The sequence below is a fragment of the Rhipicephalus sanguineus genome, chromosome 1, assembly GCF_013339695.2.
Source record: "Rhipicephalus sanguineus isolate Rsan-2018 chromosome 1, BIME_Rsan_1.4, whole genome shotgun sequence".
NCBI classification, from domain to species: Eukaryota; Metazoa; Arthropoda; class Arachnida; order Ixodida; family Ixodidae; genus Rhipicephalus; species Rhipicephalus sanguineus.
Genome location: NC_051176.1, coordinates 314,803,957 through 314,818,214, shown reverse-complemented (window position 1 = coordinate 314,818,214; position 14,258 = coordinate 314,803,957). Strand labels below are relative to the sequence as shown.

General features: G+C 49.3%; 1 protein-coding gene across 2 annotated transcripts in view; it reads left to right on the top strand.

The window, feature by feature from the left end:
• Positions 1–14,258, top strand: part of LOC119379451 (beta-1,3-galactosyltransferase 5) — a 95,177-nt gene that overhangs the window by 52,313 nt on the left and 28,606 nt on the right. The window contains exon 2 of one of the 2 annotated variants that reach the window (XM_037648757.2): positions 9,748–9,948. The exons of the other annotated variant lie outside the window; for it this stretch is intronic. Within the exon in view, the coding sequence (XP_037504685.1) occupies positions 9,773–9,948 (176 nt within the window). The 5' untranslated portion in view covers positions 9,748–9,772. The remainder of the gene's footprint in view (positions 1–9,747; positions 9,949–14,258) is intronic. 2 annotated transcript variants of the gene reach the window in all.

Sequence of the window (14,258 nt, the reverse complement as noted above, 5' to 3'; positions counted from 1 at the left end):
GCCACAAAAGTGCGTCACTTTCAAACCTTTTCAGCCTTCGCGCTATACACGCTTCTGACAGCATAAAATAATGAGAAACGGTTTTTTGTGCATGTGGACCTGAAGTCTTACAAATAAAATCGGCGAAAAAAAGGCTTAGATGGCGTTTCGATTACTGCTGCCGGCGGTGCGCTGTCGTCGTTTCGATGGGGGCGACACCTGAAGGCCCGGACGCGAAGCTCAAATCATGCCACCGGCTTGGCGCAGCTGTCAGTAGCGGGCCCACAGTGAAGCGGCTACGCCATGTTACACGTCCGCCCCTCGCTTTCGGGGGTCAATAGCTAACGGTTAAAAAAACTCAGTTTCGCTTAAAAGCGAAGCAATGAATACGATACCAAAAAATTGTATTGTGAAACGAAGTAAGACTAGCAGCTAACTCTTTTGGATCCGATCTCGCGTAACTCAACAAAATGCTGGTTTAAGGGAATATGGCCCCTCCAGGAACCGAAGCGTTTTCTTGCTGTGAGTTCTCTAAACGCGAAGTAAGCGTTGAGAGCACAGCAAATTTACGAGCCGTCTCCTGATGCCTCGAGATAGCGCGCGCGCAAGCGACTGCGCCCTTCGAACGATGCGCCCCCCCCCCCCTTCCGCTCCCCTGGCGTCCCTTCATGCTCCTTACGAAAGACGGGCGGGGCGTTTCCTCTCCGTTTGATGAGCAATCAACGGCAGGCCGCACGCGGAAAGATGTTATCTCATGCGCTGTCCGTGCAGCGGAGACAGACGGCCGGCTAGTTTAATCTCCGCTTCAGCCGGGTTCGTCGCCAGCGCTCGCGAGCTTTTACCCGCGGCTAGAATGCGCGTGGTGATGTTATTAATTTGGACTTTATACGGCAAATTACGGCAACGGCGACGGCAAAAATCCGCCGAGAGTGTCCATATAATTGCTATCGCAAGGGTCAATGTACGGGGCAGATTTTGCGCGTCCCCCCTCTTAGGTGATTAGGGGGGGGGCGGCCGCGCCCCCTCTGCCCCCCCCCCCCTGTGCGCACGCCTATGCTCCTGAGATGATTTTTTCCATGAGATTTGCAATGAATCGAAATATTTCTAGCCTTCATAAGAGCCCCATAATAATGCTCAGGTGCTTGAATGTTAATGCAATATGCTTCTGTATTGCACTCCAGGATGTAAAATTCGCTGCTCCAAAGTGCTCCCAGATGCAAAATTATCTGCTCCAAAGTGCTCCCAGATGAAAATTTTGCTCCTCCAAAGTGCTCCAAAATTGAAATTTTGCTGCTCCAAAAATTGCTCCAAATCAGAAGTCCTCGGTAGCATCACTGAAATTGACACAGAGATGAAATCTCATCCACATTTTCAGCAAACGCACGCATTAGTTCATTTGCCTCCTTGAAGCGGAACTCGTGTGATGGTGGAACTGCTGCAGGAATCAATACACGAAATCTTTCCATTAATGACCTGTGCTTCTCAAAACGCTGGTCTAACTGAGAAAGTATAAAATCAATGAAAGGTATGTAGACGGATTTGCGGAAATATTCGTCTGCACTTTCTGCGGGAGCATTTCTGCGATGTTGTTGTTTGCAGCTTGTTCGTGGCCTAGCTATTTCGACATTGTGCTGGTCTGCACACTCTTGAGCCTTGGAGAATACATTCCCAAAGAACGCTTTGGAGTTTGTTCTATAATTCTGAATGGTGCGTTGCACAACATCGATGTTCTAAATGGCCGAGCACATGTCCTGGAGTTTTCTCCATAAAGGCAAAATCGCTGCCAACACATGTTCTGCGACATGGAGGCCTACAATGAATAATGGCGACAGCAATACACACATCAGGTTGTTGGCCTGGGCTGCGTTCTCGGGGCTCCCAGTTGATTTAATTTCAGTAAGTGCTGCAATGACAAGGTCAAACAGGCGAACAAAAGAAAGAAGTGCGTCATGTTTCTCGACCCAGCGGGTCTCGCACAAGCCGAGAAGCCGCTTGCACCTAGACTCAGAACGCAATCTTTTCACGCAAAACGTTTGATCGGCTTGCGGACTTTCGGAAAAATTTCGCAGTCTCCTTTACTCTTCCGAAGCAATTTCTAATGTCCGCTACAGAACAGGCAGCGCAAAGCACTAGGTTTAAACTGTGGCTGGCACAGTGCGTATACAGCGCATTCGGGTACTTCTTGCGAACTGTAGCTTGCACACCATTTGCTTTTCCAGCCATCGAACTGGCGCCATCGTAACCCTGTCCGCGAAAGTTGTTCATGTCAATTCCAGTGCTTACTAAAAATTTTATGATTTCCATTGCAAGGTTGCGGCCGCTTTGGTCATGTACGGGAACAAAACCCAAAAACACTTCCTCAATCTGGTTGCTTTCCTTGTCCAAGTAGCGGGCACATATTGTAAGCTGTTCAATGCCAGCAACATCTGTTGTTTCATCCGCGAGTACAGAAAAGCAACCTGCATTGCTAATCTTTGCAACGAGGTTCTCTCTTATGAGAGTTCCGCAGATTTCAATTACGTCATTATGAACTGTCGGACTTAAGTATGAGGCGTTGCCGGAGCAGTTCTCAATATGTTCCTTAAGGCTGCTGTCACTGCAACCACTCCGCAAACGTAGCAATGCTCTGAAGTTGCCTTCATTTTCTGATGGGACTGTGCTGAGATCTAAGGGTCCGCTGTCATTGTGGCCACGAAGAGACAGGCCTTGTCTCCCACAAAAAATTATTGTGTCGACTATAGGGGCCATTCGCTTTCTGTTTCATTTATCTGCAACACTCTGCCGCTATCGATCTGGTCAACCACACTACGCGCACCACTAGAGAATGCTTTTATAAAACAATCAGCTGTCAGTTGACTTTCCCGATGGTATCCCGTTTTCTGGTGAAACTCAAATATTTCTAATGCGCGCTTCCAGTTTTGGCAAGGTCTGGACACGAGGGCACCAGCGGACGTGTGATGGCCTTTGCCAACTTCAGGGCGGCAACATACTACACAATCACGACAAAATGTACCCTCACACACCGCGGTAAAGCTGAGCCATGGGTATTTGTCGAGCCATGCCAGCTGAAACTTCTGCTTCTGTTTTGAGTTGTTGAAGCAGTACAACTTGTGGGTTCTATCGGGACGCCAGGGGGATACGAGAAGCTGGTACTTGACAACATCGTCAATTTTGTTTGCACTTTGGTAAAGCCCAATGTCCAGATTACTATACTGATTTCTTCCTTGTTCTGAAATAGTTTCAATATTATCTATTCAGTTTCACATGGCTGGTGCATAATATAGTACAACTATACCTTGAGCAGGCCCTTGGTCTTCTTGAAGGCGTGTGCCGTCCTGTATCTGTGTGGGGCTGGTATTCTCTTGAATTCTAGGAGATGTTCCTGGATAAGGTAGATCAAGTCATTGCAATATTTACCGTTATATGTCATATCGAAATGCAAAATCATCAAAAAAATATTAAACAAAGAGAGCGGTTAGCATGTTCTGAGCAGTCTCTAGCAAAGTCTCGATGAGTTTGGAATTAAGAAACACTGGCGCCCATCACAGGGCGTGTCTTCTGTGGCATATCGCCGACATTTATTCGTCAAGCCTGACTGAGCCTTGAAATAACGAAACTCTCGCACTGAAAAAAACTTCCATGGATGGGAAATAAGAGTTGAAGAAAAAAATCTATTTGAAGAACACATTCGTTTCCTCGCAACCAGTGCAATCGTCATTCACCTGCACACGCTGCTCACATGATGATAAGTTTAAAATAATGTGCAATCGTGTTTGCTCGTCGGCATGTTTGCGACATGAAAAGTCGCACGCTCTATCACAGCGGACAGCTACTTCTTGGTGTACAGGGCTTGTAAAGGCATAAACTAAAACTGCCGCTATGGTAAATACATTTTTTTTTGTGAAACTTTTTATGTATGCTGTGGCTTACTGATTAACAGTGAAAGACCCTACCTAGCTTTGTGCACCGGTAAGCATAAAGACGTTTCATATATTTTGTAGCGGTGGTCTCCTTACCCAGGGCTACCTATTCGCTACATTATGGGCGCTTCTTTCAACTATTGTCCCCAATAGATTACCAGGATGAGCGTAGACGCGTCTGTGACTGTGATTCTAAGCAGTTGCAGATATATACCCGTTCTACGTATTATTGATCACAGTTTTTGACCAACGTCTTGTATTATAATAAAATGTATTCCTCTTGAATGTTATATTGAAGACGTGGCATGAATTATAAATTTCCTGACTAGGAGATCGACACTTGACTTATAGACAATGACTTCTTGTAAAGAACATGAAGGGTTCACTTAAATATGAAAAAAAATCACATATGATACACATAGTTCAGCTCAGGTGCATTGTAACCTGACTACATCGTCGCAAGACATGAGTTAGGTAACACATACCCGCCAAGTCTCCCGGATTACCCGGGGGACTCCCGGATTTTGAACGTTTCTCCCAGTTGTACGGGTCATAGGAAAATCTCCCGGAAATACAGTTTTGCCCCACGCGTCCTGTGCTTTGTCTGGCCATGTAGTAGAAAGTATTCATATATATATTTTTTTTAACGATGGTAGAAAGGTTCAACTCAGTTTCATTGCGCATGAAGTAGCTGTGCACTTTGCGCCGCAGTGTTGCCAACGCGGAGCGATGTTATCGCATGTGCCCTTCGCGCGACGGTGACGGCCGGGTCATTTCATCTCTGCTTCAACCGCGTTCGTCCCTAGCGCTAGCGTGCTTTTACTCGCACGTGAAATAGACTATGCGTAAGCGATGTTATCAGTTTGAACTCTGTACAGATCAGCGGTGACAAATCCCGCTGACAGTGTACATATCATTGCTATCACAGTACCCTCCTCCCGCGGTCGACATATTTTATACCCCCCCCCCCCTTCGTTGAGTAATCTCCCGGATTGCGTTTCTCCAAACTTGGCAGGTATGGTAACATAAAATCATAAAATGAAGAAAACTACTTACCATTCAAGTCCTCGCTGGTGTGTTCGCGCTTCGAGGAAGAACTTCCCCAGAAGTCGGAGAGCCGCTTCTGCCCTTGAGGCATATGGCCGTTATTGCTGTTATGGTCAAAGTAAATTTTTCTATGGTTCTTTGTCGTTGATCACGGAGATCTTGGACGGTGATCGGCAGCGATGATGAACTCATGCAGGCAGCAGCGGAAGTCAGATGGATGAAGTAGTTTATGATAACGTGAAATGATAAATAGAACTGAGCTTATAAAGATACAAAGAATAAAACAGGACAAATATATACAGTCTCACTCTTCTACTTGTTAACAAAGTTAGAGCACAGACTGTCGTAACTTGCGATTGCTACTAGCCTCACTGATCTATCCGCGCTTTGATTACAGCCCACGCTAGCTTTACGTACATTGTACGGAGCCTCACCGATCTATCAGCAACGCTGATTACAGCCCGGACTGACGTGCCACTCACGTGCAGGTCAATATCTACTGCCACAAAACAAAGAAAAAGGGCGGTGACATCCCTTTATCCCTCCCTTGACCACGGCAGCCAACCAGAGCGTAAGTACTCGTAGGCCACAGCTCAAGGGGCAGGGCCTCAATGGAAAACCAAGGTATTACGAAAAACAACGGCTTTCCTTCTTTCTCGTCGACACGTGGCCACGCACAGTGTCAGGAGCCCGACGCCACGTGTGGAATTTATTGCTCACACATTCCGCTTCAGCGACATCGTCGGCCAGTAAAAGCGCCGTCACCTCCAACTTGGCACTAACCAGGCTACTGGGGTTTCACCTCTGCAGCGTGTTCCCGTCGCTGGCCGGTGTCATCAAACAGCGCCGCCTGCGCTTCAGACCCCCGCAGTAGGGACTGTAGCTGCAGTGTGGTCTTGTCCCCTGGCCGGAAGCGGCGTCTTCCCGGAGTTCAATAACAAGACTGCGGCGGCCGTGGCCCACCAGAGGGGAGGCGGCGTGCAGCTGTCCGCATGGCGCCATCGCAGCCGACACAACTGCCTGCAATGCACTCCAAACACAGCGGGAGATGTACGGCATCGGTCGCCGCTCCGAAATCCAACCCCTCTCGGCATTCTGTGACCTCGCAGTTCGCCCCTTGGTGCGAAACCGCTCTCACCCTGAGCACTCAACACAAAAAGAAAAGCTCAGCGGCGCATGTACGCATGACCCGCCAAGTACGCATCACCCCCCAAAAATGCGCTGCCGAGTTCAATTTTGCTGCTTCTACTCGCTAAGCTGTGTGTTGTGCTGCTACTGTAGAGTTTTAGTTCCGGGGACCCCAAGCCACTAGCGTACGTACGCTCTCTCGTTCATTTGTACTTCTTTTAAACGTTCATTTGTACATTCGAAGGATACGCGCCTTCGTTCGTAGGCGACGTGTGTCAGCATGAACACGGGGGGCTGTAGCCATGGATTTCGGGGGGGGGGGGGGGGGGGCTGTAGCCCAGTCAGCCCCTCCCTGCCTACGCCACTGCTCCAAAGCGCGAGTGTGATCAATCGGAGCGACTACGTGCCAGCATGTCGGGGAACCGCTGCGTAGTGCGGACCTGCTCGTCGAGGCACGGAAAAAGCGGAAAGTGCGTGGCGTTTCATTACACGTACGGTACACGCCAACACGACCACAAGCTATCAAAGTGGAGTAGCCTATAGATAAATAACATCGCTAACAAGTAACACGCATGTAGCGTTAATAGTGAATGTTAGTTCGTCCGTGGACTTCCTTGCGCTAGCGTAATACCGGTGCAGCCGTAACCGTGAGAGGCCGGATAGGTGAGGCCATCTGGCGGCGCAAAAGAAGAACCTGGCAAGCACAGAATTGTTGTTGTAGAACCTATCGTATTCTATTTTTCCGCTGGTGTGCATTCGCTATGCCGATATTCCATAGACCCCTTTGCGTATACCGGAATGCCGTGCACGCTAAAATTCTCTGATATAGCTAATTGAGACACACCAGCGAGTATGGCCCAAGCGTGCGTCCCCGGGCACCTCCTCGTTGCTGCTTGGAACGGCGTCCATTTCTGAATCGCTGTTTTGCAAAGGGTCGAAGCGAAAATGATTCGCGACGTCGCATATAGCTGTGATTCTAAGTTCCAGAATGTAGTCTTCAACACAAGTCGATACTTTTGATGGCGACGCTGGTGACAAGGCATGACTGAACGTGTGCGCCTAGCAGACGAAATGTTAGCTGAGCAGCTGATCCTCACGTCACTCCTTTCTGTGGACAAGTGGTAAACTGAGGTGCGGTCTGGAGTTGACTGCGAGGGAGCGCTGCCAGCACTAAAAAATGGCGGGCTTGCAGGCCGTTTTGAATTGTGCTAGATACCGGTGATATAAATCAATAAAACAGATAGCTATTCGTCCCTCAGTTGCATTTTCGGTCGCGAATCACTACTAGGGGGTAGATAACTACTCGTGGATGCAAATATCTTGACATGCGTAAATTTGATGTCAGTGCTCCTTTAACGTGCACCTAAATCTAAGTACACGGGCCTCAAGCATTTTGCCTCCATCAAAATGCGGCCACTGTGGCCGGGATTCGATCCCGCGACTTTTGGGTCAGCAGTTGAGCACCATAACCACTATAGACCACTTGGGGCTGGTTGGCTGCACGTTTTCTTTGGACCAGGTACCCTATTGAAAAACCCAGAGGCGCTGTCCCAGTGCTATACATGATTATTGGACCAGTGTGGCGCTGGGTACTGGGATGCTGTAGAGTCACTGGATTTTCCAGTGACTCTAGTCGCCGCTCTGGTCATCGTGGCCAAGGCCAGTCGGTGGAGTCGAGCTTCGGAGCATTTGCCGACATCGCCGCTCGTGGCGGCGTGATAAACATTGAGTACATTTTGTTTGTGACGTGAAATAATTACTGATTGAATAAAGTGATGCTTGAGGTGTGCCATTTCTGCAAGACAGCACCCGTCTCCAAACCACTAGCGAGATCGCGAGCAGCGATGCAAGGCCATTTCGCAGGTAAACGCAGCGACACCTTCGTCTCGGCGAGCCGGCTCGCTTCGCTTCCACCTTTGCTCTTCACATCGATGACGTTGAGAACGTTAATAACGTATGCTAATGCATTACATGCGAGTACAAAGCTTAATCGTGTTGGTAAAAACAAGCGCTCTATGACGAGCTCGCATGTGATCGCGAACAGCATAGGCTACGGCCGGCGTCTGCAATGCTAGGCCTACCTCTCGGAGTTGTGAGTGACGGCAAACTGTTGCGATGTGCTTGTTGTTGGCGAAGGCATAGTTGTGGTGATTATTTTCTTATATGTAGAACAAAGCGTGGCTGTGCAAAGTTGTTTGTTTTGTGCTTCATTACGAGGATACGAAATCTTCTGAGTGTGCGTGCCGTATGTGGGTGGAGCGTACGGCTGATTGGTCGTTCGCCCCATGTGTGCTGAATCGTCGTACGCCGTACGCCGGACATCCGACGCCGCACGCCGGATCGGAGGCAAAATCGTACCGTCTGTCTCTCCTTTAATTCGGCTTTAATATGCGCAGCTGTCGGTAACGGACCCGTCGCCGACGGCCCTGGGGTCGGAAGGTCCACTGTGAAGCGGCTAATCTATGTTACATGTCCGCCCCTTGCTTTCCATTGTCAATAGCTGACGGTTTAAAAAAATCAGTTTCGTCGAAGGGCGAAGCAGTGAATGCGATACCAACAAATTTTATTGTTATACGAAGTAAGGCTATATAGCATCTAACTCTTTTGGATCCGATCTCGCGTAACTCAACAAAACACTGGTTTAAGGGAATATTGCCGCTCCAGGGCCCGAAGCGGCTTATGTCAGTTCTTTAAACGCTAAGTAATCGTTGAGAGCACAGCAATTTTACGAGCTGTCTCCTGATGCCTCGAGATAGCGTGCGCACCAGTAACTGCGCCCTTTGAGCGACACAGCCTCCTCCCCTCCCTTCATGCTCTTTGCGAAAGACTGGCGGGGTATTTTCTCTATGTTTGATGAGCAATCAACGGCAGGCCTCACACGCGGGTGGATGTTATCGCATGTGCCCTCCGTGCAACGGAGATGGCTGACTCGTTTCATCTCCGCTTCAGCCGCGTTCCTTGCCAGTGCCCGCAAGCTTTTACTCGCGGGTAGAACATACGATGCGCAGGTTCATGTTATCACTTTGGACTTTATGCGGAAAATGACGGCAACGGCGGCGCCAAAAGCGCGTCAAGAGTCTCCATATAATTACTATCGCAATAAAAAAGAAATCCGGCTTATCCCACGTACTGAATTGATATACTGCATACATCGCCTGGTTTGTCTTTGGGGCAAGTGAAGTCATTCATGTCATAACATCTAGTTCACTATATATTGCATGTTTGTCATGTATCCATGCATGTACATTCTGGTGTTGTTAGGACTGCGGTTGCATATCCCACCGCTGCCTCCACTGTTGGGACTGGGGTTGCGTGGCCGGTGCGAACACGTGTGGGCATCGTGCTCGGAGCAGTCAGAAGGACAAGTTGATGGAAGAAATGAAGAACCTCCATGATTGAAGTGGGAGCAGGACAGGCAGATGTGATAGAGTGTCATTTTGCGCTGTGTATGCCATGGCAAAAAGAAATTTCGGGGGGGGGGGGGGGGAGGCATGGGCCCGGTGTGCCCCCTAACAACGGACCGGCATAGCCTTAATTCAGGTACCAGTCCATTGTGATGATGTGTCCTCTCCAGGCAGGTGCTGACCGAAGCGCACGTGTTGACTCTTTCCTTGATCGCAAGTGTTGACCCCCTTCTTTGATCGCAGGTGTTGAACCCTTTCCTTGATCGCAGGTGTTGACCCTTTCCTTGATCGTGAATGCTCTGGCACAACAGCACCCCCGCCGCCAAACAATGCATCAGGAGGATGAGCTGCTCGGCTGAATTGATGCGGCCGGAAACCAGGCTCATCCCGGGGTCTCGAGGCGAAGCTCCAAGGATCACTGCTCTCGTTCATGGCATTCCACACGAACACGCAGCTCGCATGGACTCGAGGTTTCTGTAGATAAGACGAACTCGACAGGGCAACGATTGTTCAACCACGCCCGATGGTGCAAGTGCCCTCTGCACACCCCTCGAACTGCCAGACGTGAATCAAACAAATCAAACTGACAACTAACGTTCCCACTTTAAATAAAACGAGGAGAAGTGCATATCTCATGCTGATGAGTTCAACAACAGACCTCAATTTCAGGTGTTGTTATAGAAACAACTTCGAGGGAATACAAGAATTGTAATCGTGTAAATAAGTGAGCACCAGCAGCTGGACAGGACTTGTTATCGGATCCTTTCGTGATCGCGGCTACGAACTGTTTAAGTGTAGTGAAGTGAGAGGTATAGTAGAGCTGGTGGAAACCGCGAATGGCTTTTACAAAGAAACGATCTCTGATGCCTTCTGTCCTGGACGTGGCACTGAGGTCTTGTGATGTCCTGTCCACATCCAAGCCATCTTTCATGCCGTCTAAGAACCAGGCGTTGTTGGGTTTTGATAAATTAATGCTGAAGTCATCGGTAATCATGAGGGACATGGTCCTCTCAGCAGAGTTATTGTAGGAAGCATTGGCCCCGGTTTTTGTGTAATCCACGTGGTCGACGTTGTGGACCAAGTGGACGAGTGAATGGTAGCCCAGTGTCTTCCAGGGGTGCTCTCTCTCTTCAGCTCCCTAACTTTCCTTGCATCGGCCGCTGTGAAGTAGTGGTTATGGTGCTCGCCTGCTGACTCGAAGGTCGCGGGTTCAATCCCGGCCGCGGTGATCGCATTTCGATGGAGGCGAAATTCTAGAGGCCCGTGTACTGTGCGATGTCAGTGCAGGTTAAGGAATACCGGATGGTTCAAATTTCCGGAGCCCTTCACTATGGCATCTTTCATAATCATATCATGGTTTTAGGACGTAAAACCCCAACAATTACTATTATTATCACTTTCCTTCTGTGTCAGTGTGTATGTTCGCGGTTTTTTCTTTTTCTTTTTTCGAAAGTCTGCCCTTAGGCATAATAATTATGTTCGCGGTTACTGCGTTGACTGAGACTCTGTTATGACCTGTGGCACATACCCGCATAACATGAACTCTTGTATGCGGGTGTGTGCCACACATGACCTGTGGGAAAGGGTTTCATGATGTACGCGACAGGTATTTTGCGTTATTCATGTCATCACCAGTGAATCGTGTTCGTCATTCGCTGTGCCAATTTTGGTACATTACAAGTGACGGAAATGACCAGGAGAGCGCCCATACGTAGGCGGCTAGATAGATAGATAGATAGATAGACAGATGGACAGACAGACACAGACAGACAGACAGACAGACAGACAGACAGACAGACAGACAGACAGACAGACACGTTGATAGAAACGCCCAAAGTGCCTGAGGTTCGCTAAGAAATGCTTTGCATTTAAAAGTAACTCCTCCGACTTCCTTTGTGAGGTGCCACCTGAAGGGTACTCTCCCCCAAGAACGCAAAGCAGGCGCGAACGCTAGCCGACAGAGGAGAGTAGGAAAGAACCAGAGGAGAGGGTGGGGAACAGTTAGATCGGGCGCATCTGGCTGGCATTGAAAAAAATAGAGGAGGCGCTGTCGAGGGTGAGCACCTGCTCCTGGACCGTCAGATTTGCGTCGTAAGAGCCATAGCCGAGCTGTGTCATGGGAAAGCGAAGGTAATGCTGACAAACTTCAGCCACAAATACAGGCACCTCAACGTTGGTACGATGGTTGCCTACATGGATGAATTCGTGGACGCCAGCAATACTTTCGACCTTTTCGATGCTACCAAGCCTGCTTCGATGAACCAAGGTCCGCAACCAGAATTTGACGGCAATCCGAGCCTTCCGAAGCATAAGCAAGAACAGCCCAAAGCCCTGCTCCTGCAATACAAGGACGGCTTCTTGTCATTGTCAAGAATTCCACTGACCCCAGTCCCAAAACATTGCGTCATAACTGATGAAAGTTCCCGGCCAATAAATCGGAGCCTATACCGAGCTTCGACGTGAGAATGCGAGGCTGTAAAGAAAGAAGTCGACGAAATGCTATGCCATGACATCATCCAGCCTTCCGAGAGTCCGTGGGCATCTCCCGTAATGTTGGTGAAGAAAAAGGATGGAACCCTACGCTCCTGCATTGACTATTGTCGCCTAGAAAACATTGCGAAGAAGGACGTGTACCGTCTCCCATGGATAAACGACACCCTGGATCGACTCCACAACACGAAGTACTTCTCGTCGTTGGACCTCAAGACCGGCTACTGGCAAATCGAAGTCGACGAGAGAAATTGAGAGAAGGCTGCCTTTAAAACACCAGATGGCCTATTCAAGTTCAAGGTCATGCCCTTTGGTTTTTGCTTGGCTCCTGTGACTTTCCAGTGTGTTATGGATACAGTACTGGCAGGCTTGGACTGGCGGACATGCCTTGTGTACTTGGACGATGTCATTGTGCTTGCCTCGAACTTCGACGTGTACATGAAGCACTCAAGACCTATGGACTCGCCTTGAAGCCAGAAAAGTGCCGCTTCACATACGAGAGGCTCTTGTTTTTGGGCCACGTCATTAGTAAGCCTGGAGTTTGGCCAGACCTGTAGAAAACAGCTGCCATCGCCGCCTTCCCACCGCCCACCGACAAGAAGGCCGTACGCCGGTTTCTCGGCTTGTGCACCTATTACAGGCGATTCGTCAAGGAATTTTCACTGATCGCTGAGCCACTAACGCACTTCACGAAGGCTGACATGGAATTCAAGTGGGCAACGGCACAAGTCGAAGCATTTCAAGAACTGCAACAATGGCCGCAGATGCCTACGATACTTGTGCATTTCGACGAATATGCCGGAAGGGAAATCCACATCGATGCAAGCAGCATAAGACTCGGCGCTGTCCTTGTGCAGAGGACTGAAGGACTATAAAGGGTTATTAGTTATGCTAGCTGGTCGCTATCCAAAGCGGAAGCCAACTGTTCTACAACAGAAAAGGAGTGCCTTGCCACCATCTGGGCTACATCAAAGTTTCGCCCTTACGTCTATGGCAGGCCCTTCAAAGTTGTGAGCGACCACCGCACCTTGTGTTGGTTAGCTAACTTGAAGGACCCTTCAGGTCGCCTCGCACGGTGGAGTCTGCGACTTTAGGAATTCGACATTACCGTCGTTCACAAGTCCGGATGAAAGCACTCTGACGCCGACTGCCTGTCTCGTGCCACCGTGGACGCGCTGCCGCAAGACGACCAGGATGATGACTACTTCTTGAGAACCATAAGTGCTAGCGAGTTCGCTGAACGACAGTGAGCTGGCCCAGAACTAAGGGGCCTTATGGAATACCTTAAGGGTAAGACTGCCATTGTACTGAAGGTATTTAAGCGAGTACTGCCGTTGGTTTTTATTGCAAAACGAGATTCTCCTAAAGAAGAACTTCACGCCACTTCGAGCCAACTACCTCCTCGTTATACCTTCAGCATTACGTCCAGAGGTTGTGGAAGTTTTGCGTGGCGACCCGATGGCTGGACATTTGGATTTACTCGTGTACTTGTGAGGATACAAGAAAACTACCACTGGCCTAGCCTCACTGCGCCGATGTCAGTCATTATGTAAGGACTTGCCGAGAGTGTCAGCGATGGAAGACACCGCCGATTAGGCCAGCCAAACTTCTGCAGCCTGTCGCACCACCTCGCCGACCATTCCACCAAATCAGGATGGACTTACTAGGGCTGTTCCCGACATCAACTTCCGGAAATAAGTGGATCGCCGACTCGGGCGATCTTGAGATACAGCCAGACAAGCCACCGCCGGACCTCTGCCTACCACCCACAGATCAACGACCTCACCTAGCGTCTAAGTATAACCTTTGCCGACATGATGGCCATGTACATCAGCGTCGAACACAATACATGGGATACCATCCTTCCGTACTTTACCTTCGCATACAACACTGCTGTGGAAGAAGCGACGGAATATTGCCATACAAGTTGGCCTCCGGAAAGAACCAGCAATGACGCTTGACGTTATGCTTGCGAACATCACTGACAAAGAAAATCTCGACGTTGCTACCTACTTGCAGCTCGTCGAAGAAGCTCGATAGCTCGCCTGCCGCGTATCAAGGTCCAGCAGAAGGTCGACAGCCGTGTCTACAATCTTCTTTGATGCAACATGGAGTACCAACCTGGCTACAGTGTCTGGGTGTGGACACCGATTCGACGACGTGGACTGAGTGAAAAGTTCCTGTGGTGATACTTTGGGCCCTCCAAGATAATTCGTTGAACAAGAAACCCGATTTTGTAATTTCCCGATTTAACAAATTCAGATTCCCCCCCACAGTTGCCCGTGGCTTA